This window comes from Diabrotica virgifera, chromosome 3 (genome assembly GCF_917563875.1).
Source record: "Diabrotica virgifera virgifera chromosome 3, PGI_DIABVI_V3a".
NCBI lineage: Eukaryota > Metazoa > Arthropoda > Insecta > Coleoptera > Chrysomelidae > Diabrotica > Diabrotica virgifera.
The window spans coordinates 90,058,076-90,075,640 of NC_065445.1; the positions used below are offsets into that span (position 1 = coordinate 90,058,076).

General features: G+C 31.2%; 1 protein-coding gene across 2 annotated transcripts in view; it reads left to right on the plus strand.

The window, feature by feature from the left end:
- The window catches only part of LOC126881193 (uncharacterized), a 141,834-nt gene that overhangs the window by 80,783 nt on the left and 43,486 nt on the right, over positions 1-17,565 (plus strand). For both annotated transcript variants that reach the window (XM_050645296.1, XM_050645297.1), the window contains exon 6: positions 3,304-3,579. In XM_050645296.1, the coding sequence (XP_050501253.1) occupies positions 3,304-3,579 (276 nt within the window). The remainder of the gene's footprint in view (positions 1-3,303; positions 3,580-17,565) is intronic.

Consider the following 17,565-nt stretch of genomic DNA (forward strand, 5'->3'; position numbering starts at 1 on the left):
TGTTACTGGTGTGTTATTATTATCAGTTAGGTTTTCTAATGGTTCAAATCTGTTGTTTGTACTCACTTGCATTGTTGTTGTGTTATCATCTTTGGGGTTTGCTTTTCTTTTTTTTGTAATTTTTTGGACTGTTTGCCAATCATGGACATTTTCTATGGTTTCGTCGTCTTCATCGCTTGAGTTTTCCATGACAAGTTCCTCTCCACTGAGGATGTATTGGGAAGCATTTGATGTATTTGGTTGATCCATTTGAGGTGCAGGGAGGTTTTGGTTATATTGGTGATTATTGTTTGGGAATGGAGTAGGCGGGATATATTGGTTTGTTGTCTGTTGGCTGCTCGGGAATCCATAAAATGGGGGCGCTATTACTGGAGGTTGTTGAGGCTGTGTATATATTTGGGGCACATTATACAACCCCCCATTTGGCACTTGATTTTGGTGGTACATTTCCTTAATATAGTACGCCACTGAGTTAAAAATTAATCACATAAATAGTAATTTAGAATTAATCACTCAAATCGTTTTTTAATTATTATTTCACTAATTACCATAAACTAGTCCCGGCCGATAGCCGAGACCGGCACAAAAACTTGGAACTTGGATCTCGAGAGCGATATGGTACGTCTTTACTGCTCGGAATCCAAATACACACTCCTGAAGAAATCTGTGTCATTAATTTACTACTAAGCTGTTATTTTTAATTAATAACAATGAGTGGTTGTATCCTATTGACGCTGCTGTAAATGTGAGTGCGAGTAAGATGCACAATTGGACTGCTGGAATAGCTTCTCTCTCGCACTCAGCATTTACAGCCCCGCACACGTGCATGGCGCTTATTATTATTACTTAAAAATAACAGCTTAGTAATAAAATAATGACAAAAATTTCTTCAGGATCTTGTAGGGGGGGCTTCAAACTTTGATTTAGTCATATATCGACTTTCATAATAACTTTTAACCGAGTTATTAAGCCTTGAAAATCGCCATTTTTCGTTTTTTTCAATTTTAAATTGCTTATAAGTTGAAAACGATCAACTTTAGAGAAAAATTATAAGAGACCTTTTTTGTCCAGAATGGTCCAAAAAATTAAAGAAAAAATTGTTCGGGCCAAAAATATTGATTCTTGCAATTTGATTAAAAAAATTGTTAAAAAAAAATTGGCCCACTTTTCACTTGGGCGACTTCTTGAACCTTATTCTGGGATATCTCACGAATGTGATTATGCAACAAAAACTCATGGGAATATTTTCCCTTCGAACCCGCCGTTTTCGCCTTGTCTATTTACGTTTTAAAGAAATTGGTATATCGCTTTTAAAGGTGTCTTTGAGTTTTCCATAGGCTGCCCATGCTAGGTTTATTCTTCTTCGTAGTTCGCATGTTTGGTTGTCTCTTGTGATCATTATTTCGTGTCCAAGGTATATGTATTTTTCCACTAGCTCTACTTCGTTGTCTTAAATATTTGATACTTCCGCTAGGTACTAGGTTTGTCATGAATTTTGTTTTGAAGATGTTTATTTTAAGACCTACACTGGCACACACTAACTGAAGTTCATGTAGCATTGTACATATCTCCTTAAGGTTGTCAGAGAATAAAACTATGTCGTCTGAGAATTTCAAATTTGTTAATCTTCTACCGTCAATATTCAGGCCTCACTCTTCAAAGTTAAGTTTTTTACAAGCATATTCTAGTACTGCGGTAAACAGTTTAGGCGATAAGGTATCGCCCTGTCGGACACCTCTGCCGATTGGGATATGGTCCGTGTTTTTATGTAGTTTCACGTTTCACCGACATAGTTGCGTTCTTGTATGTATTGTAAATTAACCTTGTGTATCGGTAGTCAATGCGGCATGCTTGTAGTGCTTCCAGAATTTTGTCAAATTCTACCGTGTCAAAGGCTTTATGGAAATCTACAAAAGCCAAAACGAGTGGTCGATTGTATTCGATAGTCTTTTGTATTACCATTTTATCGCTCTGTAGGTGATCATTTATTCCAAATCCGGAACGAAATCCCGCTTGCTCCGTTGGCTGGTAGAAATCAAGTTTTTTCTGGCACCTCAAGACGATTCGTTACTATTCTTGTAAGGAGTTTGTATAAGTGACTAAGAAGGGTTATAAGTCTGTAATTTTCTAATTCATGGGGATCTCATTTTTTTGTACAATAGAATTACTTCAGCATAGTGCCATTTGTCGGGTATATTACTGTCTAAAAGGCACATGTTAAAAAGGTTTTTTATTTTCTCAAGAAGACAAGAAGTGCCTCCGATTTTGATTGCATCAGTAACTACACAATCCTCGCCTGGAGCTTTGTTATTCTTAGCTTTTCTTAGGGCTAGTTTTATTTCGTCTATTGTGATTTCCGGTAGCAGTTCTGATCCTTGGTTGACAATGCCTTTTTCCTTGTTAATATTTCTGGTACTTGATCTTCTTTGCTATTTAGTTTGTGTTGGCTTGTGTACAGCAATTTGTAGAAGTCTTCAACTATTTTAAGGGTTTCCTATATTAATTAACTATATAAATTAACTATATAAATTTTATAATTTTTATAGTTAATCTATAATAGTATATTTTAGATATCTGAATAGTTACTTCCGGGCTATTCTTTAGTGTATTTCTTTTCTGAAGTCATACACTAACATTTACACTTCTTCAAGTTCGTAAAGTCCAGTCTTTCAAAGAAATATTTATTTCAGTGATATATTTTAAAGTAGTGTCCTTCCTTCTTCTTCTTCTTAGCCTTCTATCATCTTCTATCTATACGTTTGGACATAGGCCTCTCCCAACTCCTACCATCGGTCTCTATTTTGAGCAACATATTTCCAATTTGTGTCCTTTAATTTTACTATAATATTTTTGGATCAACTGGTAATTATTAAGTTGTTATAACTGCTGTGTATATAACTGTTGGTTATATTGTTAAAATAACTAATATATAATATGAGTGTTCCAATAGAGTTTTGAATCCAGGGTTACCTCTAGAGACTTGACCTCATTGGTTCTTTCCAGTACCTTTCCCAATAATTTCAGCTCAATCAGTCCAGTAAGCTTCCTCTTATTTGTAAAGGAAGCAATATGGTTTTGGAAGGGTTCAGAGAGCTCTTTCAGACACTAGTTCTCTATGTAATTAAGGGCACATCGCATCTGATCCGCAACAGTGCTGGAAAATTTTCCAAAATAATCAAAACTAATTATTAATGGATGTGATGAATAAAAGAAATTTATATGATAAAATAATTTTGTTGTATTATTTATTAATCATTATCGTGTGAATTATTAATTAATCTGTTAAATAATATTGTTCATTAGGTACTATCCAATGTCCTTGCTAAGACTTGCCTTAGATGTAATCAATAAAACCAATGTTCCCGACTATGAACCATATGACTTCTATCGAGAGACAATAGTACCACAGTGCAAACATTGTCATCAGCAATTCCGCAACTGCAAAGTGCTCTCCATTCATGAGCAGAAACACATTGACATTGAGGTAGGCGAAAAGATAGACAACCCTATTCCATGGCCAGAATCTAGAGAAGACGCAGAAGTAAGAAACAAGTGGTTGAATTACTTTGATGAAAATGGGTAAATATATTGTTCCTACATACATGAATATTTCTTACTAACTCGCTAGTCCAGTCAGGATCTATACAAATAGGGGTGTGCATATAGATTTTCACTTCGGAAAAAATCAAACAAGATAAAACTTTTTATTATTTCATTAAGAAATGTTTAATAAACAACATATCAAAAAATTCTACTCGAGAAGTGGGTGCTTCATTTTTTATTAAACAAATGAACTGCGAAATTAGATGTCTTTTTAAATAACTCCGAAAATATAAATTTTAGAAAAAAAACTGACATGACCATTGAAAAATTCAGGAAATTTTACAAAAAAAACCTTCTATAAAGATTTTTCTAAAGTGAAATCTGTAGCTTCTATAATTTTTTATTTATAACGCTAAAGTCACCCTTCTCACAAACATTGGCGCACTGTATTTTAATGTAATTCTTTAACTAATGGATCCAATGAAATTTTACAAATTGGACATGAAAGAAGAATACTTAAGCTATCTTATGGTTATAATAAAAAGAAATAAAATGTATGGGTATAAGTACGGTGTGGGCGGAAAATGAGACTTACATGAATTTTGTTTAAAAATGTGTAACTAATACAAATTTTCTTATAAGACTCTTAATTTTGCACAACTTACATTTCAAGCATCTCTCTAAACGAGGTTTCATTCAAAAAAAATCTCAAAAATTTAATTCAAATGATACGACGTCTCAAAAAATGTAATTTTTGAAAACTTCGTAGTTTTACAGAATTACCACCACTTTAAGACGGTTTTACTCAAGTTTGAACAGAGTTTTACAGTTTTATAGACGCTTTTTTAAAGCTTAGGATGTAATCTTTAAAATGCACTAAATTAATTTACTTTAGAAATGAAATAAACTATTTCTTTTTGAGAAAATTAAGAAAGATAACAAAAATGTAATAAAAAAACCGAAAATTACCAGCTACAAAAATGTTTATACAAAGTGATCAAAACTTTTTTCTGTAAAACTTACGTAAAATACATTTAATAACAAGCTTCAACAATAATAAATGTTTAACAAAAAAAATTTTTTTAGCTCTTATACAGTATGTCTGCGTAACTTGGAACCTATTGATAACTTTATTATCAGTTTTATGAAAAAAAGCTATTCTTTATAAAATACTCTGCATCGTATAATATAATCTAAGATGCAACAATCAAATATCAAATTCTATTAATTTTATACGAGGCATATAAAAAAATATGAATTTCACTCAAGAGTAAAGTACCTTTATATTTCACAATATCGAAAATTGTTATTAAGAAAAGTTGTTTAGAATTAAAAAATATGTTTCATTGTTCAATTACATCCTTCTAATTAAAATATTGTGCACATAGAGGCACAGAAAAATTCATATTTTTTACATACCTCGTATAAAATTGAAAAAGTTTGTTATCTGATGGTTGTATCTTAGATTTTTGACCAGGTAGAGCATTTTATGAAGAATAACTTTTTTTCGGAAAATTAATAATAAAATAGTTATTCTTTTTCTCATGATCATCTTTCAGTGCGTCACAATTTTTCGATTTCTTTCTAACGCATTAAATTGTATGTGACAGAAAAAAAGGCACGTCTGAGATTACAGACAGTAAGTTAGTTATTCTAGTTGTCGATAGATGGCGCCATAATAAAAAAAATATTTTTTTTTAATTAGATAATAATATTACAAATATAATCTGTATAATTTATAAGACTATACAAATCAAAGAAAATACCATTTTATAAATGCAAGAAACACATTTGATTTGTTTTTATTCCAAATTGAAAATAAAATGTGACAACTGTCAGATTTAACTAAAATGTCATGTTAGAATAAATGTCATAAATGTGTTTTATCACGGACTTACCCTTTTTCCTATCATTTGTTACGCACTGAAAAATGCTCATGAAAAGGACAATATCATAATAATTGTACTAAAATGATGATGGGATAATTTGAGAAAAAAATTGGAAAGGATTTTTTTTTTCGATTAGAATGATGTATGTAATTGTATATTAAAACATAGTTTTTAATTTCAAACAACCTTTCATAATAACATTTTTTGATATTCGGGAATATGAAGGCACTTAACTCTTAAAAATTCATATTTTTTACATACCTCGTATAAAATTGAATAAGTTTGATATCTGATGGTTATATCTTAGATTTTAGACCAGGTAGAGCATTTTATAAAGAATAACTTTTTTTCGTAAAATTAATAATAAAAAAGCTTTCCGTGTGGTTCCTAGCTACGCAGACATACTGTATAAGAGCTTCTGTATAAGAATTTTCAAATTGTAATGCCATATTCGGATTCAGCATAATCAAAAACAAAATAGAAACATATTTGATCAAAGTAAAATGATGAATTCAACGATATTTTTAAAATGATTTATACAAAACAATTGTTATTGTTTAAACAATTAATAAACAATTAGCGGCCAAATCTGCGAGTAGAACTTTTTACTTCAACATGTATATAAACTAACAAAAAAAGTTTTAGAAAAATATACGCTTGTTTGAATTTTTCCGAAACAATGCATGTTTTCGTTCTAATTGCACTCCCCTAAAAAATAGTTAAGTTGGTTGTATTGAGACAGGCTTTAATTAGATCTTTGTATAAATGTCTACGGATGTTTACGTGTCTAGTAGAAACGGAATTCGGTCAGAATGCGCAAAAAGTGACGGTATCAATGGTTGGTATAAATGTTTAAGAAATTCGAGTAGCCGCTTTAAAGATAAGCACTTGGCTGGTATTTTAACATTAGGCGAGCGGCAGCAACCCCTAAAATTATGTTATACCGACCACAAAAATCAACTTTAAAGTGAATGACCAATTTTGGTGACTCTTTATGTTTTCGAGGTCGCTGAATCTGAATATGAAGTTTATTTTTATGTAGAATTGGTGGAACATGTTCAAAAATCAAATTTTATGCAAAAATGCGAAAAATCAATTTTGATGATTTTTCAACTTTACCCCGCTATATCTTTGGTCGCTGTAAATATTTCCTTTTGAAACTTTTACTGTCATCCATGAAGTATTTAGATAACAACGAGCTTTGTCCAAACTGTTTAAACACATTAAAAGAGGAGTTGTTAATTATTAAACATTTTATCGTCAGAATTCGTTAGTTTCATGTTTACTTAAAGAAGTTGGGTGACAAACTTTTTAGTTTATAATTTTAACCAACACAGTAATAACATATAGTTCATGAAGAAGATTTAGGGAACATTTTAAGTCAAAATATGTAATAGGAAAAAAACTTATGTAACTTTATAGACGAGCGGCACACTTCAAAAAAAGCTAATTTTTCGAGATACTGTGTGGTGTGATTACCACGGTGTGGTGAATGGCTAATTTTGGCCATACTTTATGTTTTTGATGGTGCTGAAAACGAAAATTAGGTTTATTTTGAATTTTATGTAGGGGAAAATTGGCAAAATCGCAATTTTATCCTAAAAATAAAAAAAATTGAAATCACATATTATTGCGTTTAACTCGATACACTCTGTTCCATTTTAATATTTTTTTTTAAATTTTTACAGTATATATTTGTTACCTTTCTGAAGACAATGGTACCTGTTTTAATCTTTGTCTTATTGTAATAAAAGTTATGAATTGTTTAAAGCAAAAGGTGAAAATTCCTGAATTGCAAAGTTTAATCGCAAAAAATTGAAAAAGTGACAAAATTTGAAATTTAGCTTTTTAATTTTAAGTTGATGTTAAATATGGGGTACAAAGAATAAAATGTTTGATAGAAAGATAATAAACTTTTAATTTGAAGAAAAACGTGATTGCATTTTTGAAGTGAAAACTTCTTTAGGGACGTTGTGCGATTTTTGAATAGGGGAAAAAGCATTGAATTCGCGACCGTCATCGCTTATGCTATATATTATGTGTATGTATATATAAATTGTGTAAAGGTATTTAAATTTAAAATAAAATAAATGTAAAACCTATTTTAGGATGGGGAAAAATGATTTATTTCGCGACCGTCATCGCTTCGGCGAAATAAATTTTGTACATATATGTATAGGTATATTATGTGTATGTATAATATAAACTATATAGAAGTATTTAAATTTAAAATAAATGTTAAACCTATTTTAGGATGGGGAAAAAGGATTTATTTCGCGACCGTCATCTTTTCGGAGAAAAAAATTTTATACGTATATTTATTATGTGTATGTATATATAAATTGTGTAGGAGTATTTAAATTTAAAATAAATGTAAAATCTATTATGGAATGGGGAAAAAGTGTTAATTTCGCGACCGTCATCGCTTCGACGAAATAAATTTTGTACGTATATTATTATAATGTTCGTATATTAATAGTAATATTATTGAAGTCAAGTGAAAACTTCTTTAGGGACGTTGTGCACTTTTTAAATGGGGAAAAAGTATTGAATTAGCGACCGTCATCGCGACCATCATGGCTTCGGCGAAATAAATTTTTGAAATGAAAAGTTCTTTAGGGACGTTGTGCACTTTTTAGATGGCAAAAAAGTGTTGAATTAGCGACCGTCATCGTTCAGCGAAATAAATTTTTGAAGTGAAAACGTCTGTAGAAACGTTGTGCTCTTTTTAAATGGCAAAAAAGTATTTAATTAGCGACCGTCATTGCTTCCACGACAATAAATTTTTAAACTGAAAACTTCTTTAGGAACGTTTTGCCCTTTTTAGATTGAGAAAAAGTATTGAATTAGCGACCGTCATCGCGACCGTCATTGCTTCGACGAAAATAAATTTTTGATGTGAAAACTTCTTTAGGGACGTTGTGCCCTTTTTAGATGGGGAAAAAGTATTAAATTAGCGACCGTAATTGCTTCGAAGAAATAATTTTTGAAGTGAAAACTTCTTTAGGGACGTTGTGCCCTTTTTAGGTGGGGAACAAGTATTAAATTAGCGACCGTCATTGCTTCAGCGAAATAAATTTTTGAAGTGAAAACTTCTTTTGGGACATTGTGCCCTTTTTAGATGGAGAAAAAGTATTGAATTAGCGACCGTCATTGCTTCGACGAAATAAATTTCTGAAGCGAAATTTTTTTAGGGACCTTATACACTTTTTAGATGGGGATAAAGTGTTGAATTAGCGACCATCATCGCTTCGGCGAAATAAATTTTTGAAATGAAAATTTCTTGAGGAACGTTGTGCACTTTTTGGATAGGGAAATAGTATTGAATTAGCGACCGTCATCGCTTCGGCGAAATAAATTTTTGAAGTGAAAACTTCTTTAGGGACGTTTTGCCCTTTTAAGATTGAGAAAAAGTATTGAATTAGCGACCGTCATCGCTTCGGCGAAATACATTTTTGAAATGAAAATTTCTTGAGGAACGTTGTGCACTTTTTGGATAGGGAAATAGTATTGAATTAGCGACCGTCATCGCTTCGGCGAAATAAATTTTTGAAGTGAAAACTTCTTTAGGGACGTTGTGCACTTTTTAGATGGGAAAAAAGTATTAAATTAGCGACCGTCATTGCTGCGACGAAATAAATTTTTGATGTGAAAACTTCTTTAGGGACGTTGTGCCCTTTTTAGATGGGGAAAAAGTATTAAATTAGCGACCGTAATTGCTTCGAAGAAATAATTTTTGAAGTGAAAACTTCTTTAGGGACGTTGTGCCCTTTTTAGGTGGGGAACAAGTATTAAATTAGCGACCGTCATTGCTTCAGCGAAATAAATTTTTGAAGTGAAAACTTCTTTAGTGACGTTGTGCACTTTTTAGATTGGGAAAACGTATTGAGTTTGCGACCGTCATCGCTTTGTCCAACTAAATTTCGTACGTATATACACACACCGGCAAAATTAGCCGAACACGTTAAAAATGGGACATGTTTGATGTCTCGTATTTCATAAACCAGTGGTCCGATTTGAGTGATTCTTTTAGTATGTTATAGCCTTATTATTTAAGAATATCTTTGTAATAATATTGTTGCTATACAGGTAAATACCATTTTATACCGGGTGTACCAATCATACTGTGTTTTTTTTTTAATGTTTGGAACACCCTGTGGAATATTCTAGCATATGTAAAATATTAGAATTAATACTCGATTGTAGCCTTAGGCTTGCTTAACATTTTCCTTTTCGATTCATTTACTTATGTGAGATAATAAAAAAGTTATGTGCGTTAACAACTATCCATGTTTTTCATCAATAAATCCTCATAGTAGGGGAGGAAAGTATACTAAATTTGCAGTTACTCGAGCGTTATGGGGACCTATCGGATTGTGAAGAGTATGTGCTAAAATCAGAAAAAGGTTAAGTTAAGTTTTCCATAAAGTGGGGGACTTTTTATTTTTTAATTTAATTTTCCATTTGAAACAATCATTTTTCTCCGATTATAGCGCTATCTATCCATAATTCGAAAAAATATGTCGAATAGAAGTTGCTTATTTTTACGTAAAGAATCCAAATCTGCAGTAAAAATTGGGGGCTCCTATTTCAGATTTTAAATTAAATCCCCACCCCACCTCCGTGGGGGCTCGTGACACCCCACGGAGAGGGGTGGGGGTAAATTAAAAATTATAAATACGAACCCTGCGATATTTTGCGAAATGAACATCAGATCGTAAAACTGCAAAATACACCTATTCAATATTTTTCAAAAATCTACCGATTGGCACCAAACACGATCCCCCACGGAGGTGGGGTGGGGGGTTACATTAAAATATTAAATAGGAGCCCCCATTTTTTATTGCAGATTTGGATCCTTGACGAAAAAATAAGCAACTTTTGTTCGCAACATTTTTTCCTATTATGGATATATATATATATATACGCTATAATCGGAAAAAACGATTGGTGAAAATGCAAAATTAAATTGAAAAATGGAGAGTCCCACACTTTATGGAAAACTTAACTAAACTTTTTTTGGTTGTAGCACCCACTCTTCACAATCCACTCCAGGTCAAAAGAACGCTCGAGTAATTGCAAATTTAGCATACTTTTCTCCCCTACTATGAGGATTTATTGATAAAAAACATGGTTAGTTGTTAAAGCACATAACTTTTTTATTTTCCAACATAAGCAAATGAATCAAAAAAGAAAATGTTAAGAAAGCATAATTCTACAATCAAGTTATTAAGTTTAATATTTTATATATGCTGGAATATTCCACAGGGTGTTCCGAACTTTAAGAAAAAACACAGTATGCTTGTTACACCCGGTATAAAATGACATTTACCTGTCTATCAACAATATTATTACACCGATATTCTTAAATAATAAGGCTATAACATACTAAAAGAATCACTCAAATCGGACCACTGGTTTATGAAATACGAGACATCAAACATGTCCCATTTTTAACGTGTTCGGCTAATTTTGCCGGTGTGTGTATATTATGTGTATGTACACGTTACCAAAAATAACCAGATAGTATGTTCCCGTAGCCCAAATACGTCCGAGTTCGCGTATGATGACGTAACTAGCGACCAATTTGAATTTGAATTCTTGTTAAAGTTAAATGGGATTTGTAACCATTTTGTCATGAAATTATTCAATTAGCAAAATAATATTAAACGACTTTTTTGCGTTATTTGTTTATAAGAGACATCTCACTTATACACAGATAAAATATAAAATACACTTATCTTACAAACGCGAACGATTCAAACTAATCGGACGTTACGAACCATTACGAACGTGCCGGTCTCCAGTTGCGTCACGACTCCCTCTCCCTTCAGGATGTGCAATATATTATCTTCTTATTTATAGTTTTGTATGTATACAGAAGTAGCATAGAACGTACGAAACGCGTATATAAATATAGGTATAGCACTTCTTTTTGGATGGGGAAAAAGCATTGAGCTCGTAATTTATATACTATAACAAGTTTTCACTTCTGTCGGCACTCCCATGAGTGCTTTAAATTTTTTTTTAATTGTTAGGGTAAAATTGCGATTTTGAAAATGTGCCCCTATCTAAAATTCAAAATAAACCTCATTTTTGTTTTCAGCACCATCAAAGATATAAAATAAAACAAAAATTAGCCATTCACCACACCGTGGTCAGTATCTCGAGAAATAACCGTTTTTTTGGGGGAGTGCCACTCATCTATAAAGTCACATAACTTTTTCCCATTGCATATTTTGACTTAAAATTTTCCAGAAAACGTCTCTATGAATTGTATTTTATTGCTGTGCTGGTTAAAACTATAAACTAAAAAGTCTGTCACTCAACTTTTTTAAGTAAACATGAAACTAACGAAATCTGACTACAAAATGTTTTAAAATTAACAACTCCTCTTTTGATTTGTTTAAACATTTTGGACAAAGCTCGTAGTTATCTAAATGCTTCAAAGATGACACAGCAAAATTTTCAAAAGGAAAGATTTACAGATATCAAAGATACAGCTAGGTAAATATGAAAAAACACCAAAATTGATTTTTCGCATTGTTGCATAAAATTTAATTTTTGGACATGTTCCACCAATTCTAGATAAAAATAAACTTCATATTCGGATTCAGCGGCCTCGAAAATATAAAGAATGACCAAAACTTGCCATTCACCTATCATTCGCTTTTTCGATTTCTAAACCTCAAATTAGGGGTGTGCCGCTCGCTAACATCGTATTAATCATTTTAGAACTTACACTAATTACGCGCAAATAAATATTGTATACAAAATTTAAATTCATTGTATTTTAGATTTAAAAATTATTAGTTCATTATTAATTTAAAATTTAGTGTATAAATGACAATAGAAAATAAAATATTCGTTTTTTATTTTGAAGAATTATTCATAACATCAATGATTTAAAGTAAAACAAAAAAATTTAGTTTTTCCTTAAAGGACCAGGCAACACTCCTTATGGAAAAGTGGTCCCGGTCAAATTTGATGAAAGTTTGGTCAATGATACTTCTTGATGTGTAAATTAAAAAAGTCCCTGACACCTGGGTCTGAATAACTACTATTCTCGAGTTACAACCTTCTGAAGTTATTGGATTCGGGTGCTCGGTTTACGTTAAGTGCACTAATTTACAGTCAAGTGAACGAAAATATTTATTATTAGAAGAAGAGAAACTCATGCTCTTCATACATATTTGCGTGTTGTATATGAATTTGTGGTCAAAAATAGTTGGATCGTATTTTAGTCTTCAGAAAACCTCCGAAAAGTCTTCAGAAAACTAAAGAAGTGCGGTATTAAATGTGCTGCTATATCGATATAAAAGCATTATCATGTTTTCATGAATGCTTCTCAGTTACGCAATACCAGCAAAACCGCAGTTCGGCTTTATCTTTACAAAACTACTGAACAGTATCTAGGGGGGATAGGGGTAATTCCACCGGTAACATGTTCCAGAATTAATGAAATAACTTTATTTAACGAAAATGAACGAGATGGAGCCATCAAAACACATTTATAACCAAAGAGCGGATAGTGTGACAAAAAGACGTAAGCCCAGAGCACGGGCGCCCATAAAAAAATTTTTAGGGGGGTGGCAAACGTGAAAATGTTGCAGATTACATTTTGTATACTTTGAATAACCATATATAATTCAAAGCCCCCGAAAAGCCAGGGAGGTCACGCGCCGCCCATGGCCCAGAGTACGATATATAGATATAGATATCTTTATTTCAAAATAGGTAACCTAATATACAAATTTAACTTAAATACATTTTTTTACATATAAAACGAAGGAAAATACAATACAATGATTCACAATAAAAAAATGTAATAATAAATTAAAAAATAATAAATTATAATCAAAATTAATAACGAATTATAATCAAATTAACAAGTTCCCCAACCAATAAAAGTCAATAAAAATAAACAAAAATATTGTGCACGTTCACCGCCAATTCAAATACATACTACTTTAAATTTTTAAGGAAAACCTTTAATTTATCTTTAAAACTTTTAACTGTCCTACAGTCTTTTAATTCATTAGGCAATTCATTAAATTCTCTGAAACCTCTAAATATTAATGAATTCATTGAGCTGCTATAATTCATTTTAGAAAAGTATATGTTATTTTTATTTCGAGTATCGTGTATGTGTGTATTAGGAAAATTAATAAATTGCTGAAAATAATCGGGAGCTATATTGTTTTTAATTTTATAAACAAAAATCAATGCAAAATATTGAAACCTTTGATATACCGAAAACCAGTTCAATGTATTCAGCATTAAATTTATTGGTGTCCATCGACCCATTCTTAATATTATACGCATGCCACGATTTTGTAATTTTTGAAGTTGCCCCATTTTATTTAGGTTGAACAAATATAAGACTGATGCACAATAATCAAAATGTGGTTGGATTATTGAATTATATACAGTAAGTCTAGTTTCTAAAGATAAATTTTTTGCTATTCTTGTAAAAAAGAATAATTTCTTGCTGATTTTTTTGTGTATATAAACAAAATGACCTTCCAATGAAAGAGTGTTATCAAGTTGAAATCCTAAGTATTTAATAGTTGTTGTTATTTCAATCTTTTCACCATTTATGGATAAATTAATGCTATTTATATTGATTTTTTTATACTTATATCTACTGGTTACAATTAGAGCTTTTGTCTTTGATACATTTAATTTTAACTTGTTTAATGTTAAATAATTATAAACAGCCTCTAGAATTGAATTCATTTTTGCCACTGCATTTTCCAAGCATACATCACTACAAGCTATTAACGTATCGTCAGCAAAAAGATTGACAAACTCACAATCCACAAACAGATCTATATCATTCAAGTAGAGAATAAAAAGTAATGGCCCCAGGACACTGCCCTGAGGTACACCTAGATCAATGTTAAGTTCATCTGACATACAATTATTGAATTTAACCTTCTGCTTGCGATTTGATAGATAATTATTCAGCCAGTCAAAAACTCCACCCCTAATGCCATACTGCCACAATTTTGCCAGTAAAATATTACGGTCTATGGTCTCAAACGCCCTCTTAAGGTCTAAGAATACAGATACTACATATTTGTTTTGATCCAATTCAGTTTTAAATTTACTAATTGTCAATTGAAGTGCCGAATCACAAGAGTGTTGCTTTCTGAAACCAGATTGATTACTTATCAAAATAGCATTTGTTTTAACATGTTCAATAATTTGATCATACACAACAAGCTCAATCAATTTTTCAATTGGGGGTAGTGTATTGATGGGTCTGAATTCTTCAGCTTTCACTGTATTATTGATTTTTTGAATTGGTACAATTGTACTAACTTTAAGTTGATTCGGAATTTTACCAGTAGACAGACAAGTATTGATTAAATTTAGTATAATATGCCCAATTGTTTCAAAAATGTCTTTGAGAATTTTAGCGTTTAATATATCATGAACTGAGCATTTACTGTCTAATTTATTAACATACATAATTCGTTTAAAGATACTAATTTAAATTTATTTATTGGTAGGTATAAGTTACTATTTTTATTACACCAGGTTTGCCTCAAATCCAAAGCTCCAACAATATTGTTGATACTTGAAACAAAGTAACTGTTGAACTGGTTAGCGATTTCTTTGCTATCTTGACATGTTGAATACATACCTGTTTCAAATTGAACATATTGAGGTGAACCCTTGGATTTAATGTTCACTAAATTTTTTAATGTTCTCCACATTTCTTTGGGGTTGTGTCTAAATCTATCTATTTTATTAAAATAATAAAGATTTTTTTTAGTTTTTAACAAATTAACAACTTATTACGATATCTTTTAAAATTACTCCACAACTCCTGTTTAAACGGTTCAAGTGCTGTTTTAAAAGTTCTATAAGCATTATCACGTAATTTTATAAGAGAGTAAACTTCGTTATCAAACCAAGGTAGCTTTAAGTTAAACCGGCAGATTTGAATAGGTGCTGTTTTATTGATTTCAATCTCACAATTTAAAAATAACTCATTAAAAATCGAGTCAACATCAACAGAATTCAAATTCCAGTTATAATACATTAAATTAGTTTGAATTGTCAAAATATTACTCTGACTTAAATTTCTAAATTTCTTAACATTATAATGCTCTGTACTTTTAGTATTTCTTAGATTAACAGAAATAATGGAGTGGTCAGTTAATTTTGGAGTTTCATGAACATTTACTATGATATTATTAGTATTTGACAGGACATAATCTACCAGTGTTTTAGATACATTTGTCACTCTAGTAGGTTCTGTAACTAATTGGCAAATACCGTAGCTCAACATTTGATCATTTATTTTTTTGACATAAAAAGTTCTTGACAATTGATCTAAATTGAAATCGCCCACTAAAATGAAAGAGTGGTTCGTTGAAACAATAAAATCAAAAATATTATCCAGTTCTTCCATAAACCTAGCATCTGATGATGAAGGCGAATGATATATGCAACCTATGTACCAAGTTGATGTTAAAAAATTAACTTTTAAAATTACACACCAATAATTTTTGTCAAGGACATACTTTCTTACAACAGAGCATCTATAGTCACTTTTAACATATACTAACACTCCACCAGTATACCTACTTGATGAATCACAACGAACACACATATAGTTTTCAATTCTTATTTCATTATCTTCTATGTCCTTGGTGGTCCTGGTCTCGCTTAATAAAATAACCTTCGGATTAAAACATAACAGACTTTCTCTAATTAGATCTAAATTTTGCAAAACACTTTGAGCATTTATATATATATATAACATATGTATTAAGTTGTATATCAGGTGCAATTTTTAGTTTTTTTGATTATTTATATTATTTTTGTTGACAATCGTGGGTCTATTATTAATGTATTTAATAGTTTTACTATGGTCACCCGAATCGATCAGATTCTGTAGTTCATTTTGTACTTTTTTATAATACTCACGTTGCTGGTTGGTTTGATCTGCAAAGATCTTGATACCTGCTTCCTTAATCAGTTGTTTATTCTTCAGCACAGACATAACCTTTTCTTTAGATGGTAGTATAACTTTAATTGGTCTAGTTTTCATTGGTGTACACTTACCAAGTCTAAAAACTTTAATGCTCTTTCTGTCTATATCAAAATTTTCCAATATCTTGTTTACCGTAGTCAAGTCTTCATCATTTCTGTCCTGTTGGGTCTTCATTTTGGACTCATTTACATTAAACACTACAATATTAGAAGCTCTCCTCTCTCTATCCATAATTTCACTGATTAAATCTTCCTTAACACTCAATGACATTTCCCCACTTCTCTTGTAACCTTCAACACATTTTTTTACTTCTTGCAACTCGTTTTGTAAATCACCAATTTTTTGTAGTAATGTAGGAATTAATTTAACTCCGGCTTCACATTCTTCACAGTAATACTACAAGAATCTGGTTCCCTTAAGATCAATAACTTTTAATTCACTAGCAGTAAGATTCGAACAATCCCTGTGTGTAGCCCTCTGGCAGCTGTCACATGTTATATATGGTCTGCTATTTATAATTTTACAAACAACACACTCCATAATAATCGTCAAATTAAAAATTAAAGAATTAGGAAAGTAGTAGGCACGCCACTGATAATTATTCCAAAACAGACGGAGCTTATCCTTAATTGATTTTTAATGGTAATTGCTTTTGAGCCAAAAAAACGAAAAAGAGAACTGCAAAACTGCACTAATTTTCACAGATTTCTTAGATTAGAACACTTCAACTTCAAAAACACAACTTTAGGCAGAAACTGCAGACCTTTCTCACCATGTAGGTATGACTTTCAACAATTAAATTGAAGGTTTTACCACTAAATTTTGATAAAAACAATCACAAGAAAATATATACGTTAATGTTGTTTATTGATATGGATTTAAGGACCAGAGAAGATGAGTTACGGGTGTTAAGAGTACGAAATTGGAAAACCAAGGCGGAGGATAGAATGGAATGGAAGCTGATTCTCGAACAGACCGAGGTCCACCAGGGGTTCTAGAGCCAATGATGATGAGCTTTTTAATAGAAAATATTATGGAGAATAATTTTGTAGGGTTATTTTTATAACAACTATAATATTCAAACTTAGGTATAATCATATAGAAGAAATGGTCAATGGAGAA